Source organism: Adiantum capillus-veneris, chromosome 21, assembly GCF_014529385.1.
Source record: "Adiantum capillus-veneris isolate H3 chromosome 21, ASM1452938v2, whole genome shotgun sequence".
NCBI classification, from domain to species: domain Eukaryota; kingdom Viridiplantae; phylum Streptophyta; class Polypodiopsida; order Polypodiales; family Pteridaceae; genus Adiantum; species Adiantum capillus-veneris.
Genome location: NC_140951.1, coordinates 122,819,491 through 122,841,885, shown reverse-complemented (window position 1 = coordinate 122,841,885; position 22,395 = coordinate 122,819,491). Strand labels below are relative to the sequence as shown.

Here is a 22,395-nt window from a genome sequence, read left to right as displayed (position 1 = left end):
GCGCACTCATTCCCTCACTCCTGCACTCTGTCGCGCGGGTTCCTATACGCTCTGCTCTGCTCACTCAGAACGCCACCGAAGGCATTAACCTCGGGGATTGTCCGTATGGATCTCTCCCACTCCTCCAACTGCTGCGCGAGGTGTATATAAAGGTGAGCTCTCTTGGAGCTCACTTAGTGTTGTGCACTTGTTCATTTCGTTGTGTGTTTGCAAATACCACTTAGTCGTCGCACTATCTCTTGTTGGGGAAAAGCTTTGAGTGATGGTTAAAGGGAAAGATAAATTGGCAGTCGTGGAGCTGGCTGCTCCAACTCAAACACAGGTATTACTGTTGGACATGGGCTTTCAAATACTTGATCTCTTGTTTAATTTTTGTGGTAAAAAGCTGGCTTGCGGTTTGGAAGCAGTCTAAATAGTTTTTTTCTCTCCTTTACTTAACTCAATGTAGTTGGTTGTTTCCGATATAATCCGACTGTAAGTTGCCTACGACGTTTTCATATCGTTGTTTTGGTTATCTACCCATGACTAAATGAGTACGAAAATCTCATTGGATTGGTTGTTTTCTACTGGCCGGAGATTTTGGGGATGGTGCTGTAATGAGAAAACTCTGATCTGGAAAATTCTGAGGTTAAAATATCACCCAGGTTCTGTCTCTATTTTGTAATAGTAAAGGATATCCAGATTTTGTCGATTATTCTATGAACTTCTGTCTAGGCTTTCTTGCTTTGGAGACCGGACTGTTTTTAAAGGGCTCTTGTGCTTAGCCAAGCAACTTATGTTCTATGGTTATAACTAAGTAGTGGGATTTTGGTCTTTTGGCGTGAATACCATGCCTGACTTAAGGATACTCGCAGAACTCGGTTGATTGAATGCTTATGCCTGCATTTATATTGAGCTTTATTTAGGTTCAGCTTCATGTGGTTTTATAGCTGCTCTTCTCCATTCTGATAGGCCATGTGTGGCATTACAGCAATATAACATACATATTATGACTGGTGATTTTGGTGGAACTTGGCCTAGTGGAGCTTCTCTAGGTCTGCCTATGGTATATGAATGGTTCTCTGTTTGGGAGATGTGTTACTGTTCTGTTTGGGGTTGAGCTACATCTATATGGCTCCATGAAAGTCTGGCCATTTCACCGCTTTGCTTAAGGGGGCAACTGATTGTGACTGAATTCACTTTTGCACTATTGACATGAACTTTATTTATTTGTTTGGAAAGCCGTATCGGTTATATTCTGCAATCAATTTACCTATACAACTATGAGGTGGATACCTTGCTTTTTAAGCTTCATGTGTTGTTGCTGCTCTTCTTTATTTTAATAGGACTTATATGGCTTATGGACTGGTTCTTATGGTATTTTTTCCTACATCTCATGACAGCATTATGGCTTGTTTGATACAGCCGATGGTTTTGATAGAACTTGGCATGCTGGAACTCCACTAAGGTTGACTATGGGTTTGAGAATATTTGAGTTTTGGAGCTCTGGTTGGGAGCTAGGCCGCTTCTCTGTTTGGGGCTGAGGTGCATCAGTATAAATCTATGAAAATCTGGTCAATGTGTTGGATAATGGAGTGGCTAATCATGGCTGCACTCTCTTTTGTTTTGTTACTAACCTGAACTTTTTGCTTATGCAACTATATAGTTGGCTTGTGACTTAATGCAACTATGCTATTTTGTGGTATTGGCTGTCTCTTTGTTGATTGAATGCTTATACGTGCATTTGAATTGAGCATCATTCTTGTACAGATTTTTGTGTTTTTTTTGGCTGCTATGGTGTCCAAGAACACAACTTTGGCAACATTCGGATACCGGATTCTTGGTTTTTTGTCAAGATAGCTTGCGGATCTGGAAGCGGTCTAAATGGTTTTGTGTCTCTCTTTTACTTCACACAATATAGTTGGTTTGTGTCCTTTAGGCCTGGATGTTTCAACAGCATGTGGCCTACGATGGTTTCGTATCTTTGCTATAGTTTTCTATCCATGGTTAAATAGGTAGAAGCATCTCATTGGGTTGGTTTGTTTTTTGCTGGCCAGAGATTTTGGGAATGTTGCTATAGTGGAAAACTTTGATCATGCTGATCTGGAAAAATTCTGAGAATAATTTTCTTAAAAAGTTATCCAGGTTTTTTGTATTAAAGGGTATCTCATGGCCCTTTTTCACTGGGTGCTGATTGATTTTCTGTACTAGATTTTGGGCTGGGTCTTGCTTATTTTGGATGTTTAGCCATAACCAAATATGGCGCTCATAAGCTGGCTGTTGGCTAACGGTTATTGGTTAGAACTTACTTTTCTTCCGTACATCAGGTTATGTAAATACTTATGGCTTAGTAGATGATGATAACATCCATATACTGCCGTTATAACTAGTTTCTACTCAGTACTGAGCTGCCCTTGTAAATAATGAGTGCTGACACCTGTTACAGTAGGTCTTATGTGTTTATGTTATGGTTTCCTTGAACCTCCAAGATGGGGAAGAGGATACCTTTGTTTCTTTTTGAGCTAGGATCTATTGGATCAATGCTTAAAAAACACGATCCTGGTTTTGAAAAAAATCTAGCAGTTGTCATCACTTTGGTGGTTGCTGTTTAAAAGCCTAAATAAAGCTTGGGAGTGGTTTTCCTTTGGTTGATTACTTTAAATATCTTTTTTTCTAACAATAGCTCTGCTCTGTAACACATTTTTTATATATTTGATTGATTTGCAGTTTCTTGACAAACTGGTCCCTCTTTTTATTTTCTATTTACTGACCTTTTTTTTGGGGATCTTTGGAACTTGGTAGGATCTCCTCGGGAGTATGCTACCAGGACTGAGCTGAGTCTTCTTGGTATTTTAAGTCTTATAAATCTCAGACAGATGTTTTTTAGGCCAACTCCACTTGGCTGTAACTGGTTTTTGCACTTTGCTTGTTTTTCTAAAAGCTTATTACATGTACCAGCTGATTGTGTCATCTCTTTTTACATGCTAAAAGAGGGCTTATACTTCTTATGGCTCTTTTTTGAAACTTTGTGATATGTTTCTTGTAATTGATAATTCTGGCAGGGCCGTCACCTAGTAAGAGTATTGATATTTACCTTTGTGTCATCTCTTTTGTTCTCTGAAGACCGGAATGAAACTAGCTATTTGGCTGTTGAGAGTTTCTTTCTGCTAAAACCTTAATAGCAGCAACTTTTTTTGGGATATGACTAAGATGACCCGTAGATGGGATGATGTAAACCTAAAAGGTAGTAACTAATTCAAGTTATTATTATTTACCTTGGGAGCTAATACTTGTATATTTACAGGAAACACCAAAATATACATTAACGGCACACATGAGCACAATTTCAGAACCTAAAAAATTGCGGCAATAAATGCCAAACTCCGCCAAGTGGAGAGACGGGCGTACGTAGTCCACTTCGGGGCAAAGATAGCCTCTAAAGCTCGCCTCCGACCTTTCCTTTTTAGAGCTTGTAAAATTAAAAAGAGCTCCACTTAGAATTCCTAAATCTAAGTTTGTTTTGGTTAGACAAATCTGTTTTGAAATCAAGAATTCTGCTAATTAATAAAAACTACATTTTGTCCCCATACAGCTTGGTTTTTTATGATTGTTAAACTGATAGAGTTGTATGGTCTTTGATATCGTGAAACACATAAGTCTAAAACATTTTTTCCCATCGCACTGGTTAAAAGTTTTCATCTCTTTACTTTAATTGATAGCAATTTTAAAGTTGGGTGACATCGATAACAAGTGGGATACCTATGCATCACCTGCAGTCAGTGCCAATACTAACTAAATGTTATATTGTCTCTATGGATGCAGGTGAGGGTTACCTTCTCAACTCTAAGCTATCAAATTTTTGCTGGTCTTGAGATTTGCAGGACTTGTATCTCTTCATCCTTACTAGGGAAGCTTTTTAAATTTCCCCACTTGTGTATAAGACCATTTTTTGACATGATAATGGAATTATACAGCCCTCTTTCCTGACATAGTTTCTAGTGTCTTTTGAATTTGGTCAAATTCTTTGGTGTCTATGTATTAATATTATTGAAACACACACACACACACACACACACACACACACACACACACACACACACACATTCATCCTCATCCTCCATTACCAAAACCTGCACCTTTCATGCCTTCTTTCATTTTCTTCACCATTTTAATCTCTCCCTTACTCCATAGATAAAAAATTATCGTCTTTACACACATATAGCTCAAATTCTCTCTCTAGAATCAAGCTCATATTACCATAACCTCTTCATCCTTTCACAAAAAGAGAAAAAATCACCAAATGAACAAGCTCAAGCTCTACAAAAAGAAGAGTTTGATCATGGAAAATTCAACTTCTCCATGGTCACAAGAACTACAACGACAGAGTTCTACAACCGCTTCATTTGCCGGAGGAGATAGGTGGAAAATTCCCTTTGCATCTTGTGGTTTCCATCAAATTGTGTATATTTTAATCATTCTCTTACTTTTTCTCATTGTATACTTCATATAATGCACCTTGAGTGCATATGCCATGTAATTTTACCCCACCTACTAACTACAAACTACTAACACAAACTGCTAACCCTTTTTTGTAAATTGCACCCACTCTACTCTACCTTGGAGTAGGCAACCTCACACAAAAAATCACTCACCTCTGTAGAATATTCTCTATTTCACCTCAATAATTCTCTCCTCTTGAGCTTACATCCATGTGACTCAAGAGACAAGAGAGACCCACTCTCATAAGGACATTAAAAAGTTTCTCATAGACATGGTTCTCTATGTAAATGTTGATCAAGAGATAATCCTACTAAGAGCTCTCCCCATCTATAAATAGAGCCCTTTTCCATTTTTAAAGGGCATGTTCTCAACACTATTGCTCACTAATTTGAGTGTACCATTCTCCATCTTAGTTGTAGGGAGAGAGAGTGAGCTCTCTATACACCAATACTTGTGGTGTATAGGAAAGCTTGTTTGAGCTAGTTGTAGCATTGAAAGGGATTGAGTGATTATTATAATCAATAAGTTGGGTGTAATTGCGGTTCGAAACCCTCTTGAGTATCCCCAATTCATGCTTTGCAACCTCATCTTGTTTGGTTTAAGATGACGTGTTTTCATTTTGATATTCTTGTGTACTACTTGCTTGTATATGACTCAAGAGCTCTTGTGTTTGTTTTGTTTCATGGGAAAACATTATAAGAGGCATAACCCAAAGATAATGTGTAGATCGCAACATCATCAAACTTAATTGTGTCTCTTGACTCTCCTCCAAGTTGTTTATACATCTGCGTCATTCATTTAATTGAAGTTTAATTCTTACAAAAATCTGTCTCTCTCTCTAGGTGTTTGGTGTGTGTATGTGTAGCATTGATATTAGTGTTAGTGTATCCTTCCTTTTTGCTTGTATTGCTCAGGGGTTCTCCTCTTCGGCATCTTAGTTCGATCTCTAACTAGGTGGTGCCCCTTCACTTGTTGTTGGTTGTGGGTTTGTTGTGGTTTCTCTTGTTTGTGGTTGCCCCAGTCCCAATTGAGCAGCATGGGAGCCTTGAGGGGTGTTTAGAGGTAGCCTCTTTTGTTGCCCACCCCAGACCGCCTCACGATGGTAGCCCAATAACAATTGGACTACTTGGGTTGTATGATATTGAGCACTATTCTTGAAACATGCTCCTTTAATGTTACTTATATGGGACGAGTTTTATACCTAACATTCCCTGAAGCGAGGGGACGACCATCAGGGACTTCTACAATTTGCTGGATTAGAATTCTCCACAAGTGGTATGCCTTTTTCTTTTGCAAATTCTCTGTCCATGAAGCATGCCATTGCGCTTGAATCTAGTAATGCTTCACAATCCATGTGCCTACTGAACATATGGATCTTGACTGATAGCATAAAACTTGAAGTGGAATCAACGGGTAGAAAGAGACCTTCTTTTTTTTAGGCTTTGGTCCAACCGTCTGATCTCTATTGAGGTTGGACATCCATGTTTTCTGAACATGTTGAGGCCGTTGCACCATGAATCTTAATCCTTCTCTTCCTTGGACACAGTTGAGCAATGTGCCCCTTCTTTCCGTAATACATACATAACCATTAATGTGTCACCCTTGCTTCTTCTGAGCTAAAAGAGATTGAAACCGTGCTGAATCAATTTACATGGGCTCAATGTTTGATTAATGGCCCTCTTAAGACATGTAGTTTTCACATGTCACTTTTGTTTCATACCGCAATGGTACCCCATGACACCTCTCCTCTTGCCTCTCAAACAGCTGGTTATCACATTCTATTGCTTGAGAGATGAACTCGCATAGTGTGTGAAACTTTGGCATAGTCAATAAAAGATTTATTACGTCATCCTTTAATGCCCACCAAAATTGGCTAATGAAATATTCTTCATGCCAAGTTAAATCACAAGTAACTTGTCAAAATTTGGATGCATAGATGGATGCAGGTCTTGACCATGGCAACAATTTCTAATTTTGGTTTCCCAAAAGGTTTCAGAGAACTCCCGCACAAAAGATTCAATGTCATGGAGGCGAGGAGATTATTTTTCAAGTGGGATAACACTCTTGTTGCAATTTGATCTAGTCCCATCAAAGTTTTCAGACAAGCTAACCTTTAGGTCCTTCTGATGTTGTTGAGATTCCCCGGATCTTGTGGTTTGTGCTTGTCTCTTGAAGCCGCTTTGAATTTGATGTTGAAGATCTTGCAGCACCGGTCCCAAGATTAGGTTTCCAGGCTTGAAGTTGAGCGTTACCCTCACGAAGTTCTTGTAACTCAGCTTGAAAGCTTTGCAATGCGTTGATGACACCTTCCATCGTTGGCTCCATGATGTATTGACAAGTTTAAGAGATGGGAGTCTTGCCAAACTGTTATGAGTACGTCTAGAGCTAGAAGAAAGCAAGAGTAGGCGCTCACAATGTACAAGAATTAGGGACTTGATTATAAGATTAATGTTGATTACAAGACTAAATACTTCATTAAGAGAACTTGATACAAGACTTGGCTTACATGACTGGAGTACAAGACAAGGCTTGATTGCAAGGTAAGACATGAACATAAGACAAGAACTAGAAGAGGGCTTACCTCATAGGATCCTCACAACTGGTGCTAGCAAGACTGAGGGGCTTGTAGCCCAAGACCCCTATTTATACTAGTGCTGAGGAGGCTACTTGAGAAGGTTGGAACTTTCTAGGTTCTTATTGAGGAGGCTAGGATCTTCTCTAGTTCTTTTAGAATCTTCTTTCTAGAAAAATTCTAGATTCTTTCAGAATCTTCTCCAAGCTTCTAGAAACTTCTATATTATTTTTCAAGCTTCTAAAACTTTGTAGATTCTTCTAGCTACTTCTAGAATCTTCTTGATACTTTTAGAACCTTCAAGAATCTTTTAGATCCTTGTAGATTCTTCTAGAGCCTTCTAGTGACATTGCAAGACGATGACATAAGTGATGATGCAAGCCATATTCTAGAACATTCTAGCACTTTTCTCAATCTTCTAGAATCTTCCACACCATTCTTCAAGAAGGCTCTAGAAACTTTTGGAAGCTTCTAGTGCTTTCTTTTAGGAGACTTGAGCGTCCATGACATTGGAGACTCAAGAAGACTGGATCTCAAGCATCCATGAGAGATAGAACACACTTCGTTGTCAAACTCTAGTCCCTATGCTGTCAATTAACTTAAAAGTACATTGAATGTATCAAGTCTCTGAAAATGTATCACCTTCTTTCATGAGAAGCTCAAAGAGCTTCTTCATCAAGTAAACCTTGTCACTTGCACTTTTTCTCTCATATGTATTGCATAGCTTGTCTCATAAAGCTTTAGCAGTAGCTTCATCCACTATTGTGAAGCACACAAACTGTGCAGGGTGTAGATATGTCCTCTTTTGACAAGGATATTTACAAATATTAGAAAGTTTAATGATACACATTTTTCTATGTGGAAAGAAGAAATCCAATGTAGCATGTATTAATTCAAAAAGGCAAATTAGAACCACTCTTTGAGAGGGCCTAGAGGAAAATGGTTACATAGTTGCACATTGGAAGATGTTTGATGTGAAAGCTATGTCCAATATACTCTTACAAGGCTTGAACGTTTCATAAATTAACACTTTAAGAAAAATTTCATTGAGTCTATACTTCCCATCATGGGCTCAAACTCTTATGAATACACTCCGGTATCTCTTGTTCTCTAAGGTCTTTTTGAGTAGACCAAAAACAAAGGTGTGAGTTCATTGGCTTACATAAGGCTATTGAAAGGAATTTATTAATAAAAGGCTTCTTTACTAGAGAAAACGACAAAGTGACACTGGCATTAGCATTTCAAACATTTGTTATCACAATAAAATCACGTTTTTTTTTTTTCAAACAAGTGTAACAACAATGAACTATTTAAATTATAATATATTCCAAAAGCATAAAAAATAATGATTGAAAAACACGTGGAAGCACTATAAGACGATGAAAAACAAGGTGACGAGGCAAGAAGGCCTATTAAGTTTTGGGGGTTTGGGGGGGGAGGAGGGAGAGAGATGAGATTTATGAAAAGTAAGTACAAATGAGTGTTTACAATCATATGATTTTTTTGTGTGTTTTAATTTAAATTTAAATTATCTATTTTATATATAGAATCACAAACTGTTTTATAATAAGGTGAAAGGTACATATTGCACATTATCATTTGAAAACAAACTAAATGAAAAGAAAAGAAAAAAAAAATATTATATTATTCTTTATACACACACAAGCTAGCTTCATAAGAGCGGGTAGCAAAAATCTCTCACTCTTTCTTGGACACCTTTCCCTTGATTAACAAGGGACATAGGTAGCTCTAAAATTTATTCTACACCCGATTTTGACGATGAGTGAGTTCTTGTGTAGTGGTAGTGTAGTTGAGCACATAGCCATTGGATTCAATTCAATCACGCTAATCCACGTTTTGTGCTAAAAAGTGGATGATAGAGCTGCTTTTCAGAGGGGAGGGGAGGGGGACCTTGCTTTTTTTGGACTACATAAGTAGTACTTAATAAAGGGTGGATTTATGGGTGCAAATCTGAACCATTGGAAAAAGCTAGCCAATTAATGCCACATGGTAAGTTAATGCTAATAAACTTTATTTTAAATTATTTCTTTTAAGAACTTGTGAGAGGGTGTTGACATTTATGTACCTCTCTTTAAAGAGGGGGCATTGAGAATCGTGTCGAACATTATTTTCTACTAGTACAACGGCGCCGCCTTCGGCGGTGGCACTACCTCTGGTAGTGCTATGTGGATTTCCCCCCCCCCCCCCCCCCCCCCTCTCTCTCTCTCTCTCTCTCTCTCTCTCGTGCGCGCGCTATATCTTGCCTCAAAATGTCTTCTCTCTTTAAAATACCTACCCACCCACTCTCTCAGGTGTGTGAGTTTGTGTGTGTGTGTGTGTGTGTGTGTGTGTGTGTGTGTGAGTTCTTTTCCAGAACATACAAAATTCCTTTGCTTGAATTTGCCAAGAGGAGATTTCAAAAAGTTGGGTTACTTTCTTTATTTTGGGACGGAATTTTTCCTTTTTCCACCGGCATATTTGAAATTGAAAACGACATGATATTAAGTTGAGACACATTTTTCCCGAGCACAGCCAATGTGTGTTCTTCTTCTTCTCTCTCTCTTTCTCTCTCTCTCTCTCTCTCTCTCTCTCTCTCTCTGGTTTGTGCACCTTGTCTCGTTTCCGTAGATTCGTTGGCCTACCCTGGTTCACCACGCCATAATTGGCACCCCCACAACCTGCTACGCTGCTGCGACGGTTGATCCCAAGAGCCAGGGCGTGAGGCCGTGAAATTGCTCGGGTCCGTACATCTCTCTCTCTCTCTCTCTCTCTCTCTCTCTTTGTCAATTCGAGAAAAATCATTTTCCCAAACGTACAAAAATCCTTTGCTTGAATTTGCCAAGAGGAGATTTCAAAAAGTTTACTTTTCTTTATTTTGGGACGGAATTTTTCCTTTTACCCTTGTCCTCGGTATTTTTGAATTTAAAAAAGAAAGGATATTAAGTTCAGACACATTTTTCCCGAACACGGCGCAGCAGTGTGTGTTCTTCTTCTTCTTCTTCTCTCTCTCTCTCTCTCTCTCTCTCTCTCTCTCTCTCTCTCTCTCTCTCTCTCGCCCACTACGACTAACCATCTACCTGGTTCTCGGCGTTCGCGCACAACTAGGACAACCTCTCTCTCTCTCTCTCTCTCTCTCTCTCTCTCTCTCTCTCTCTCTCGTTCGTGCACCTTGGCTTGTTGCCACTGATTTGGTGGCCTACCCTGGTTCACCACGCCGTAGCTGGCAGCCCCACAACCTGCTACGACGCTGCAACGATTGACCCCAGGAGCCCGAGCTTGAGGACGTGCCATTGTCCCGACCCGTACATCTCTCTCTCTCTCTCTCTCTCTCTCTCTCTCTCTTTCGTGTACCTTGTCTTGTTGCCACTGATTTGTTGGCCTACCCTGGTTCATCACGCCATACCTGGCGCCCCCACAACCTGCTATGACGCTGCAAGGATTGACCCCAGGAGCCCGAGCCTGAGGCCGTGCCATTGTCCTGACCCGTACATCTCTCTCTCTCTCTCTCTCTCTCTCTCTCTCTCTCTGGGTGAATTCGGGGAATTTTTTTTCCAAACGTACAAAATTGCTTTGCTCGAATTTGCCAAGAGAAGACTTCAAAAAGTTTAGTTTTCTTTATTTTGGGACGGAATTTTTTCTTTTCTGATCCTTGTCCTCGATCGGCATTTTTGATATTGAAAATGGCAGGATATTAAGCTGAGACACATTTTTCCCGAACACGATGCGGCAATGTTTGTTGTTGTTCTTCTTCTTCTTCTGTGTGTGTGTGTGTGTGTGTGTGTGTGTGCGTGTGTGTGTCAGTTCGGGAAAAATCATTTTCTGAAACGTACAAAATTCCTTTGCTTGAATTTGCAAAGAGGAGATTTCAAAAAGTTGGGTTACTTTCTTTATTTTGGGACGGAATTTTTCCTTTTCCCAATGGCACATTTGAAATTGAAAACGACATGATATTAAGCTGAGACACATTTTTTTCGAGCACAGCCAATGTGTGTTCTTCTCTCTCTCTCTCTCTCTGGTTTGTGCACCTTGTCTCGTTTTCGTAGTTTCGTTGGCCTACCCTGGTTCACCACGCCATAACTGGCGCCCCCACAACCTACTACGATGCTGCGACGGTTGATCCCAAGAGCCCGGGCGTGAGGCCGTGAGATTGCCCCGGCCCGTACGGCTCTCTCTCTCTCTCTGTGTCAATTCGAGAAAAATCATTTTCCCAATCATACAAAAATCCTTTGCTTGAATTTGCGAAGAGGAGATTTCAAAAAGTTTACTTTTCTTTATTTTGGGACGGAATTTTTCCTTTTACCCTTGTCCTCAACAGGTATTTTTGAATTTAAAAACATTTTAGACATAATATTAAGCTCAGACACATTTTTTTCGAACACGGCGTAGCAATGTGTGTTCTTCTTCTTCTTTCTCTCTCTCTCTCTCTCTCTCTCTCTCTCTCTCTCTCTCTCTCTCTCTCTCTCTCTCTCTCTCTCTCTCTCCTTAACCATCTCCCTGGTTCTCGGTGTTCACGCACAACTGGGACAGCCTCTCTCTCTCTCTCTCTCTCTCTCTCTCTCTCTCTCGTTCTTGCACCTTGGCTTGTTGCCACTGATTCGTTGGCCTACCCTGGTTCACCACGCCATAGATGGCACCCCTACAACCTGATACGACGCTGCAACGATTGACCCCAGGAGCCCGAGCCTGAGGCCGTGCCATTGTCCTGACCCGTACATCTCTCTCTCTCTCTCTCTCTCTCTCTCTCTCTCTCTCTCTCTCTCTCTCTCTCTCTCTCTCTCTTTGTGGGTGAATTCGGGAATTTTTTTCTCCAAACGTACAAAATTGGGACGGGATTTTTTCTTTTCCCCTTGTCCTCAATCCCCTTGTCCTCATCGTCTGCAGGCCCTGAGCCTCTCTCTCTCTCTGCGAAATTCCCATTAAGCTGAGACACATTTTTCCAAGAGGAAATTTTAGAAAATTAGGCTAGTTTCTCTATTTTGGGGCGGAATTTCTCCTTTTCTCCTTGCCCTCAACCGGCATTTTGGAAATTGAAAACGGCGTGATATTAAGCTGAGACACATTTTTTCCGAGCGCTGCAGGCTTGTGTTGCCTGTGTCAACGGGTGCAGAGCTGCTCGTTGGAAATTGAAAACGGCGTGATATTAAAAGCTGAGACACATTTTGGAAATTGAAAACGGCGTGATATTAAGCTAAGATAAATTTTTCCCGAGCGCTGTCCCAGTGCCTTGTGACGGCGTGATATTAAGCTGAGACAAATTTTTCCCGAGCGCTGCCCCAGTGCCTTGTGTTGCCTGTGCCAACGGGTGCAGGGCTCCCCCGTACACACACACACACACCCAGGGCAATCGCGCGTGCCATGGCAGATCACTCATGACCTTGAAGACTCAACCGTCAAACAGACTGACCATCGCGCGTGCCAGTGCACTGCCAGTTCAACCTTGAAGACTCAACCGTCACACAGTCGCAGTGCGCACTGGCTCCGTCTTCTGTCTCTCTCTCTCACACACACACAGCACGCTGGCTGCGGGGCACAATCCCGTTGGATGAACGCCGGATGAAGCAAATGTCGACACGTGTCCGAGGAGAGGGGTCGGAATCCCTTCCGCCATTATCTATTAGTATAAATGCTTTTGTAATATATTATAAACGAAATAGTTGATTGTTGTCACACTTTTTTTTTTCAAAAAAGGTAATCTTTTATCGTGATACCATATGTTTTCCAATCTTAGTGTTGCTTTCTATTCTTTCCTCTCACAAAGAAACCTTTATTATGAAACTCTTCTCAACAGCCTTAGCCTTATGTAGGCTATAGTAAATTTTCACCTTGTTTTTGTGGGTCTAAAGAAGTGTAATTTCCTTTTGTGCCAATGGAAAAACCTCCATGGTGGAAGCACACTCCCTTTATAATGTCTTTCGTCATATTTTGTAAACCCAATCATAATCACGAATGATTTATAAAAGCAATATAAATAGACTTAATAAACATAGAGAATAACAAAACAATTTAATAATTTAATGAAATGAATCTTTGTGTAAGTCTTTAAATAAAAGGACTCTTTAGAAGTGAGAGTATGTCCCTACTATCTTTTCTTCATTTGTTTAGATAAAATCTCGAGAGATGCCAATTTTGGGGAGCAAGCAAAGGAAGAGGCAATCGTAACATCTTCGTAAAGGGATTTTGTATGTTTGGGAAAATGATTTTTGATGAACAGTGATTGGCACAGATGTTACGACAGCGCGAAGAAAGGGGCGACTGCTATGTGGAGGAAAGGGCGAGAGAAAGCAGGATCCAAGAGAGAGTCGTCTTTGTTTGCTATCTGCTTAGCCGTCGTGAGTCCTTTCGATTGCAGGGGAGGTTGCGCAGCAGGGGAAGAGATAGAGGCGGATTTGAGGGGATTGCAGATTGGCATCTTGAGGAGAACAACGTGGAGGGAAGAGAGAGAGAGGGAGAGCGACAGAGACAAATACCATGTGCAGCGATGATGAAGGCCAAGAGAAACGAGAATGTTTTACGGCACAGTGGAAAACAATGTGATTGACTTTGCAACCATCGCGCAAAAAAGAGAGACGGGGATCTTTTCTGGCGCACCTAAATGAGAGTTGAGGATAGCGAGGGCAATGCGGACAATGAACACAGAGATCAGAGCGAGAAAGGGAGATGATTGCAAGAAGGGGGGAAGGTGGAGGGACAACTATGCCTCCAAGGGGAGGAGCTACGTGGGAACAATCGAAGCTAGCCTTTTACGAAGCTTGGGTGAAGAATCTTAGGATTTGATTAATTAATGAAGTGAAGTATCCAGCCAATATGGAGTACTGAAGTATATATAAAACCATTATATTTCATATCACCTATGAATACTCTTTAATCTTTTGTTCTCTAAAGTCTTTTTCAACATCTCAAAAAAATACATAGCATTCCAAAGGAAATGATTTCCTTCTTTTCAACTTTTAAAAAGACACATGTCCAGCAAGTAGAACTGAAGACCTTCACCTATATGGATACTAAAGCCTTTAGCAAGCCAAAAACAAAAACAAAGAGAATGAAAAAGATTGTCTGTGACTACCTTCACCCATATGGATATTAAAACTTTTAATAAGCCAAAAACAAAAACAAAGACAATGAGAAAGATTGTGTGTGACCCAATATCTACTGCCCCTCTTTAAAGAGAGAGATAAATAAATGTCAACACACCTTCACAAGGGCCCACATAAAATAATACTTGTTTAATATCTCTCCGATGAGAAATAATAAAATAGAAAGTTTTTCATCATTAGCTTACTATGTGACACTAGTCAACATGCTTTATCCAATGGTCCACAATTGGTTCTACAATACAACCCTAAACTAAGGCCTTATGCATGCCTCAGGACTAAATAACATATAGCATTAAAAGGGGGGATAAGGGGATCGAGGACAGAAAAGTGCGCGCATAAAAATCGGGGAGATTGCAGTCGTAGATAGACACTTAAAAACTAAACCTGACCACAGACTAAACCCGGCCACATATTAAACCCGGGCAACGCTTATGTTTTAATAATAAAACCCAAATAAAGGAGCCATGGTAACAACATATACGCACGGATGGGATGGTTATCCCATGCGTCTCAATCTGGGCGACGAGGCCCTGGGTTCAAATCGAGTCGACGTCCGTCCACATTTTTGTGTTGATTTGTCACGCGTCCGGGTTTAATCTGTCTCGGGCTTTCCGCGCGTCCGGGTTTAATCTGCCTCGAGCTCCTTGCGTCCACTTCGGAGCCCTCGATCCCATCACCCCCCTCTCTTTAATGTCATGTGTTACTTAGTGTCGTGGTTATGCATGCTAAAAGGATAATGATGAGGATTGGCCCCAACCAACAACTTGATCATTGTATTCGCATGGACAGGCATAGCCTAGCAGCATTCCACAAGGACTTTGTCCTCCACTCTATAGAAAATCCAGTTATCCATGCTATAAAAAATGATACAATTGCTCGCCAAGGTCCTTATTAATCGACGGCGCTTGCAGGGCCCACCGAGAGCATGTGCATGGCATTGAATTCGAGCGACTCTTTCCATTGACAAGTAGTGCCACGTGGGAATGTTGTCCCTAACTTTGGCAAAATTATTTCCAGCATTAGCAAGGCCGGGGGTCTAGCACCCGAAGTGCGAATCTTCGTCTCTTTCAACTCAAATAAAAGACTACCGGCAAACGTTAATAGCATTTAAATCATGCAAACCTATGGTGTCGACGTGCGTATAATAAGAGGACTTACACGGTGGTGGCGGTGGGGAGGCGACAACATGGTAATAATCATAGGCTATGTCGGTTCGTTCTCAGCATTGTCGATATAAAATGGCACGCGGGGATATTAGCGTCTGTGCAAGCAAATCGAGCCTCTGCCTCAGTACACCCACTCACCAAGCCTTCGCTCTCTCTCGCTCTCTCTCTCTCTCACACACACACACACACACACACACACACACACACACACACACACTCGTCTCAACTGATCATGACCACCGTAGGCGCTGATGACACAGAGAAGAATATACGCAGCATCCAGGAGCTAGTGAATGCGGGGCTGCAGCGCGTGCCGGCCGTTTATATCCGGCCGGTGCAGGAGAGAGCACGCTGCACGTCCGCACCCAACTCGATCACCAACGTCCGCGACCACCAGCTGCCCAGCGTGCCTCTGATTAGCCTCAGCAGTAGTAGCAGGCAGCTGCTACAGCAGGTCACGCATGCCTGCTCCCACTGGGGCATTTTCCAGGTCATCACTCAGCTAGCACACTGCTACTTTCCTTTCTTTTGTGAATCAAACAGTTTTTTTTAAAAAAAAATCTTCCAGAAAACAAGATGCAGGTTTTCGTACGTAAAAAAAAGGAAGTCACATGAGTCTCTTAAAATTTGGTGTTTAAAGTTGTTGATAGAATGGCAGTCAGCGCCAGCAAAAATTTGGTGTTTAAAACCCAGCGCTAGAATTTTCTTTTTTTTGTCTTTTCGAGACCATACTCACAATTGTGAGTGTTGCCCCAAAATGAGATGATGTGAAATCCTCAAGCACAAACGCTGCCTTGAGGAAACAAATCACATAGGCGGGGCTACACCATCCCTCTGAGAGCCGAGAGTTACAAGGAAGTTACATTGTGGTGTCTGGCAAAACCTAGTCCTTTTTAATGATTGCTAGATTCTACTCTTCAGAGTTCTTCCGTTTTCCCATAGCTCGTCCCTGCTCTTGCTTTCTTTAATAATCTCGTCGAAGCTTGCCATCAAGTGGTCTTTTTCAAAGATCCACTTGTTTTAGACTTGACTATAATAATTAGGATGGCTTGGTTCTTCCAAACTTTGCCTCCAAAGAGCAAGTTGTTCAAGATCTTCCAAGTCGTCTGAATCCATTTGCATACTTTGCCCACTATGCCCTTCGTAGATGGACAATGTCGAAAAAAGTGGAGGGAGTCCTCACTCGCTGCTCATTGAGTTAGGTAAATTTCTCTAGCTTGTCTTTATTGAGTGGAAACAACTAGTCTGATTTGAGAATAAGCTTGCAGTATATTTCTTTAGTTGGCGGTTTGGTGAAGTGTCTATTCTTAGGCCAATGCCAAACTTTTTAATCAAATTCAGCCTCATATATTGGTGAAGGCACAAAGCTGAGCCCCTCGACAACTTTGCTAATTAGTAGTCGTTCAATGCCGTGGAGATTGAAATGGGAGCTCAACTGCTCTATCTCTTTCCAACACACTTTGTCTCGTCCCAACATTGGGTTAGGTGGGTGAGACCTTTGTTATTGTCTTTTGTAGCAACTTCTCTCCAGAACTAATTCAAATCTTCACTTCCCACTTTGGAGAGCCAAGGGGACCAATGGGTTTTGGAGTTTTTTAAGTATCTGGATGTCTCTCCCCATTCTATTGTCTATGAGGCTTTGGTGCATTTGCGTACCATCTCTCGCCTATATTACCCCCTAGCTTATGTTTTTCCCGTTGTGGTGCCAACAATTTTTTGTGTACTCCGACCTCTTTTCACCTGCCCCCGTGGTAGCTTCGCCTGTTGATCATGTCCCATGCCATGATGGCGTGTGCCTAGTCTTTTTTGGTCAACTTTGACCATGAATTTGGCACATTGTGCTTCAGCATGCACTACAGGATTGAGGGTTCCAATCGCACCTTGCTCCTTGGGTCTAGCAACATATTCCCATTTAGCCCATTGTCAGGGTAATGTATCTTTAGTGTTGTTTTTCCATAGGTTTCAGGAATTCTTTCAAACCCTAGCTAGATTTTGAACTTGCTATGAAGAAAACCGAAAATTTCTACAAGTTATAGTGTATATATCAGCAAATGCTTCTACGTTTATCCAAAGAACTTGAAAGTTTTAAGTGTGCTCTTTTTTTTTGGAAAAAAAGTTTTTTGGTAAGCCTTGACTATAACTAAAGGTGAAATTTTCAAAATGCGTATGAGACTTGTGGAACTTCCCACAATATCCTAAAATTTCCAAAGTTCCTCTCTTATTTGGCTAAAAGTTCCGAAAATGCCCTCAAATTTTATAAAATTTCCAATATAGTTAATTGCACAAACATCTCTCAAGGCATTATGTTTTGCAAGTCTTTATAAGGAGAGTGATCCTCCATCGTTAGATCGTGGCAGAACTAGGATTTTTAATTGTATTGTAGACTCTCACGATCAAATTTGTAGACACAAATCTCACTGTGTGTGAGCTTATTGGTGCTAATATTGTTTGAGACAATTAGAGACGCGTCTCTATTATAAAAAAGGATAGACTATGAGACAATTCGTATAAGGGCATTTTGGGAATTTTTAAAAAATACAAGATGACGTCGGTAATATTTTTCATAATTAACATAATTTGTAACCTTTTCTCCCTTAATTCTCCTCTAGCTACATGTTTTAGCATGCCAAAAATACTTAGTGCTCAAAGCTACATTTTTTATTTGATTATAGGCCTAATTTTAAGTTTTATTTCTTGATTATTACTAATCATTGCTGTTTGGGATCTTTGTAATATTAGCAGGTTATAGACCATGAAGTCCCTATAAGCTTACAAAACCAACTTTGGAGTGCAACTTGCCATTTCTTCTCTTTGCCCACCAAGACAAAGCTAGAGCTCATATCGCAAGACCCTTCTTGTCCTCTACTTTTCTCCACTGGTTTTTTCTCTCACGAAAAGGTGAAGGAGTGGAAAGATACGCTTGGATTCAAGCCAAACGCTTCTATGAATCAAGAGCTTCTGCCCTATTTTCTCAGGTATTTCTTCCTTTGGTGACATTGACCCCTTGGCATTGTAAAGTAGAGCCGTAATGTTTCTTGGAATACAATGGTAGAAATTTTACACATGTATATCATCAATTGCAAGCCCATGAAGCTCGAGAAATGGTAAAGAATTTAAGATGGCTTGCCATAGGAAAAGGCATAAGAGGATGCTTTGCTAGAGTCGGAGTGGCTCTACATCTCGGCGTTGTGAGGCCACTGAGTAAGAGGAGTCTCCCAATTCTCATTGTTGCAACTAGAAAACATGTGAAACTAGGTAAACATGACTATAAACGTTTTTTCTTTGCAAAACTCATAGACAATGAGTGTTATATTAAAATAAGAACAAAAAAATTTTACAATCACAGACCTGCTCCAATCGACGAGCCCGAGCATCAGCTATTCCAAGGACAATCACCATGATCACACAAGAGCATATGAGTTCAAGGGGTTTTACAAGGACCCCCCAAACCCATAAAACATCATCATAACTAAAAAAACACTGTTGACAAGCCAACACACCTTGCATGCCACAAATAAAAAAAAGAACAGCATTACCACAATTTATTTTATAAAAAATTCACTAACTTTTTGCAAGATTTTGTTAATTAATAATTAATTGAAGAAATTTTATAACACGTTTTGGACACCTTTTTAATACCTTTTAGCCAACTTTTTGTATGTATACCCCTAAGATTGATTGTTTTCCTTGCAGAGGACCTATGTTAAACTTTCATAAAAAGATGAAAGTTCTTGCACACAAATTATGTGAAGCAATATGCACCACTCTTGCATTGGATTGCAAAGGGTTTTGCGATTCTCAACTATCAAGAGAAACAATGGGATTCAATTACTACCCAACGTGTCCAGACCCGGACTTGACATTTGGTTTGAGCTCACATTCAGACTTTGGATCGCTCACAATCATAATGCAAGATGAAGTTCAGGGCCTTCAAGTACGAAAAGGAAATGCATGGATTGATGTAGTACCAATACCAAACTCATTTATTGTCCTCTTGGGTGACCAAGTTGAGGTAAATTTTAATTATGATTGTAAAACAATACAAATTATATGCCAAAATATTTCAAGAAAACTTGCTATGGAGCTTAATAGTCAAGCTTTCATATCTGCAAAGACTGACACCATTCTTTCTTGTTTTAGATATTGACAAATGGATACTACAAAAGTGTTGAACATCGAGTTGTGACAAATACAATGAAACCACGAATGTCCATTGCTTGTTTCTATGCTCCAAATGAGCATGAACATGTCAAACCCCTCAATCAATTTGTGACTCGAGGGTGTCCCACCATGTACAAGGAAACAAAATTTGGTGATTATCTTAAGCATGGATTCAATCGAGGGCTAAATGGAAAGTCAAATCTAGAATTTAGTAGCTAAAGACTTATTCCGTTTCCATAGCTCTTCACTGAAATGGTTCTATACATCTGGAGCTATTACATATAAATGTAATAAATCACTATGCAGATAAAGAAGAATTTACAATGCTTATTTCACTTTACAAATCCTTCAAGCCGCCGTATTATGTGACATGTACAAGATTTGAAGGAAACACCTACAAAACTTAGGGGAAACCATGCACAAAAGATTCCTCTCAAGCTATCCAATATGAATATTTATCGATCTTTAAAAGGACTATGGATTGGGTAAATTTCTTTCGTATGTTTCCATTCATAGAGTTTTTTTTTTTAATACTAATAGAGAAATTGATGATTAATGTGGTGTGCCTAAAATGGCCTCTCTTGTTTTTTGATGCATGCTACAATTTATGTGAGAATTATTTTAAGCATTCATGATGAAAGCATTTTTGGTCTACCGAAGGAAGTGCTATTTGTGTGTGTGTGTGTGGTGGGGGCCCCGTTTGAGGTTGCACTGATGATGAGTTTTTGATGCGGAGTGTTTACCTAACTAATCCATTTGATATGAGTTTTAGTGGTTTCTTTGGGTTCCCAAAATCCTTGGTATGAGTTTTAGTGTTTTTTTTATAAAAAAAGGATCATGATGGTATGCTAAAGAAGTGCTATAAAGTAAGAGGGGGGAAGGGGTGGGCTAGATGAGTGCTCATGTGGTGTAATTTGTGTTTGGAGATACTAGAAACAAGAAGCATATGGTGAAATAGCAAGAAGGTGTCATCAGTTCCTATAAAAGTGGTGGGGAAGGTGTTTGTTTTTTGGATGTGGTAAAAATACACACATTCAATTGACCTTGCATTGTCGGTTTAGGATTTGATGGAACATTGCTATAGCTCCCTCAACAAGCATGCAAGCATTCTTAAATCTCCAATGGTCACACAAGTAAGATATTTCATAGGCACTGAGCAAGGAAAAGGTCAATAATGATCACAAAGATAGTTAATTTATAGCATCAAATTCCTTATTACAATTAGAAGTTTTCACAAATAACCAAAGGTAAGTTTTGGTAAATGACCAAAAAGAAAATTTTCTTCGTTGATCTTGACGTTTTTTGATTCTGGATAGTGTGATCATATGGACCTTAGCAGGTGCGCTCATAACTATGTTGATGTAGAATCTTAGGACGGGGTTCATTTTTTATCTAAATTTTGAAACAAATAAAAAAAAGAACAACATTACTAGGATTTATTTTAACAAAAAATTCAATAATTTTGTACAAAATTATATTAATTAATTATTACTTAAAGAGATTTTATAATACCTTTTGGACACCTTTGGTTGTATTCTCCTCAAGAGATATTACAACTACCTTCCAAACACCTTTTGAATGTATACCCTAGGATTTTCACATGAAATAAAAAGAGGACATATGCTAAACTTTCATAAAAAGATGAAAGTTCTTGCACACAAATTATGTGAGGCAATATTTCTTTGGAGAGAACTTTCATAAAAAGACGAAAGTCCGTGCACACAAATTTGGATTTCAAATTTTTTTGTGATCGTGATCTATCAAGATAAACAATGGGATTCAATTACTACCCAACATGCCTAAACTCGGACTTAACATTTGGTTTGATGTGAGGCCAAGTTTATAATAGGACCCTAGTGGGAATAGAGCACATGGGTTGGCTAGCTTTTAAAGAGGTTGGGGTAGGTTGGGTGAGCAAACTGTTTTCCATTACCCTTTGGGCCTTAAATTGGTATTAGATCTTTATTTGCAAAGCTACTTTGGGCGTGGTTTTGCAAGCATGCATGAAGGGGGGAAGAAGATCGTGAAGAGGAAGGTGCGCCAAGCTCCGTACAAGAAGGGACGCTTGCATACACACATGTCCTCCCTTTGACGTGGAAGAAACTTGTCATGCTCGGCTTGTCGAATGCACATGGAGGAGAGAATCAATTTATGTTTGAACGAAGTTGTACATGATGCTCTCTCTCTCTCTCTCTCTCTCTCTCTCTCTCTCTCTCTCTCGTTTCTCCTACATAGGTTCCGCATGATGCCATTGCCATATTCAAAGAAGGTATTTCTTTATTAGATTCACACCCTACCTTTAGGCCACCTTATTTGGGCATTTGGGGTGACCAAGGGCCCATTCCCTTAGCAGTCTTCCCTGTTGTCTTTTTGACAAGGTCTAGAGCCACTATTTCACACATCTGAAATTCTTTGCTAAGAGTTACCAAACATTGGTACGGATTTTTTCAAATTCTAAAAATCCTAAAGCTTTCTTTTCTTCTTGAGCAACATCTGGACGGGATTTTCCCTTGTCGAGTAAGAAGAGGATCAAAGTGTGGGTGTTTGAGAGTATTTAACGAGGATTTTAGAGAGCTAACAACTTCTACAATCTAGTCCAACAGATATTTGGGGTTGGAATTCTAAAAAATTCAACATCGTTGCCTTCAAATCATCCAATGTAGTTTTGATTTTGGTGTCAAAAACTTTAATTGAACCTGCAGCTTGGATTTCGTAATTTATCTCACCATAGAGAATTAATTTGGCAAGGCTAAAAAATCTATGGGTCGCGGTTGCTTGTTGCTTTTGACAAAGCGGTTATTATTCTTTACGAGATATTATCTTTGCTTCTTAGCTCATCACTACACCATTGATTCAGACATAGATATGCATCATTAGTTTGACTTCGAGCGTCCTGCACCAAATGCATCTGCTTATGTCTTGC

The 22,395-nt window shown here is 40.0% G+C and overlaps 1 protein-coding gene across 1 annotated transcript; it reads left to right on the top strand.

Annotated features, from left to right (window-relative positions):
* Window positions 1–15,407: 15,407 nt before the first annotated feature.
* LOC147431661 (fe(II)/2-oxoglutarate-dependent dioxygenase 4-like) lies at window positions 15,408–19,962 on the top strand. Its single transcript, XM_086494616.1, has 4 exons — window positions 15,408–15,801; window positions 18,054–18,286; window positions 19,005–19,323; window positions 19,452–19,962. Exons 1-4 carry the CDS (start codon window positions 15,544–15,546, stop codon window positions 19,689–19,691), a joined length of 1,050 nt encoding a protein of 349 aa, XP_086350742.1. The 5' UTR covers window positions 15,408–15,543; the 3' UTR covers window positions 19,692–19,962.
* The last annotated feature ends 2,433 nt before the right edge of the window (window positions 19,963–22,395 follow it).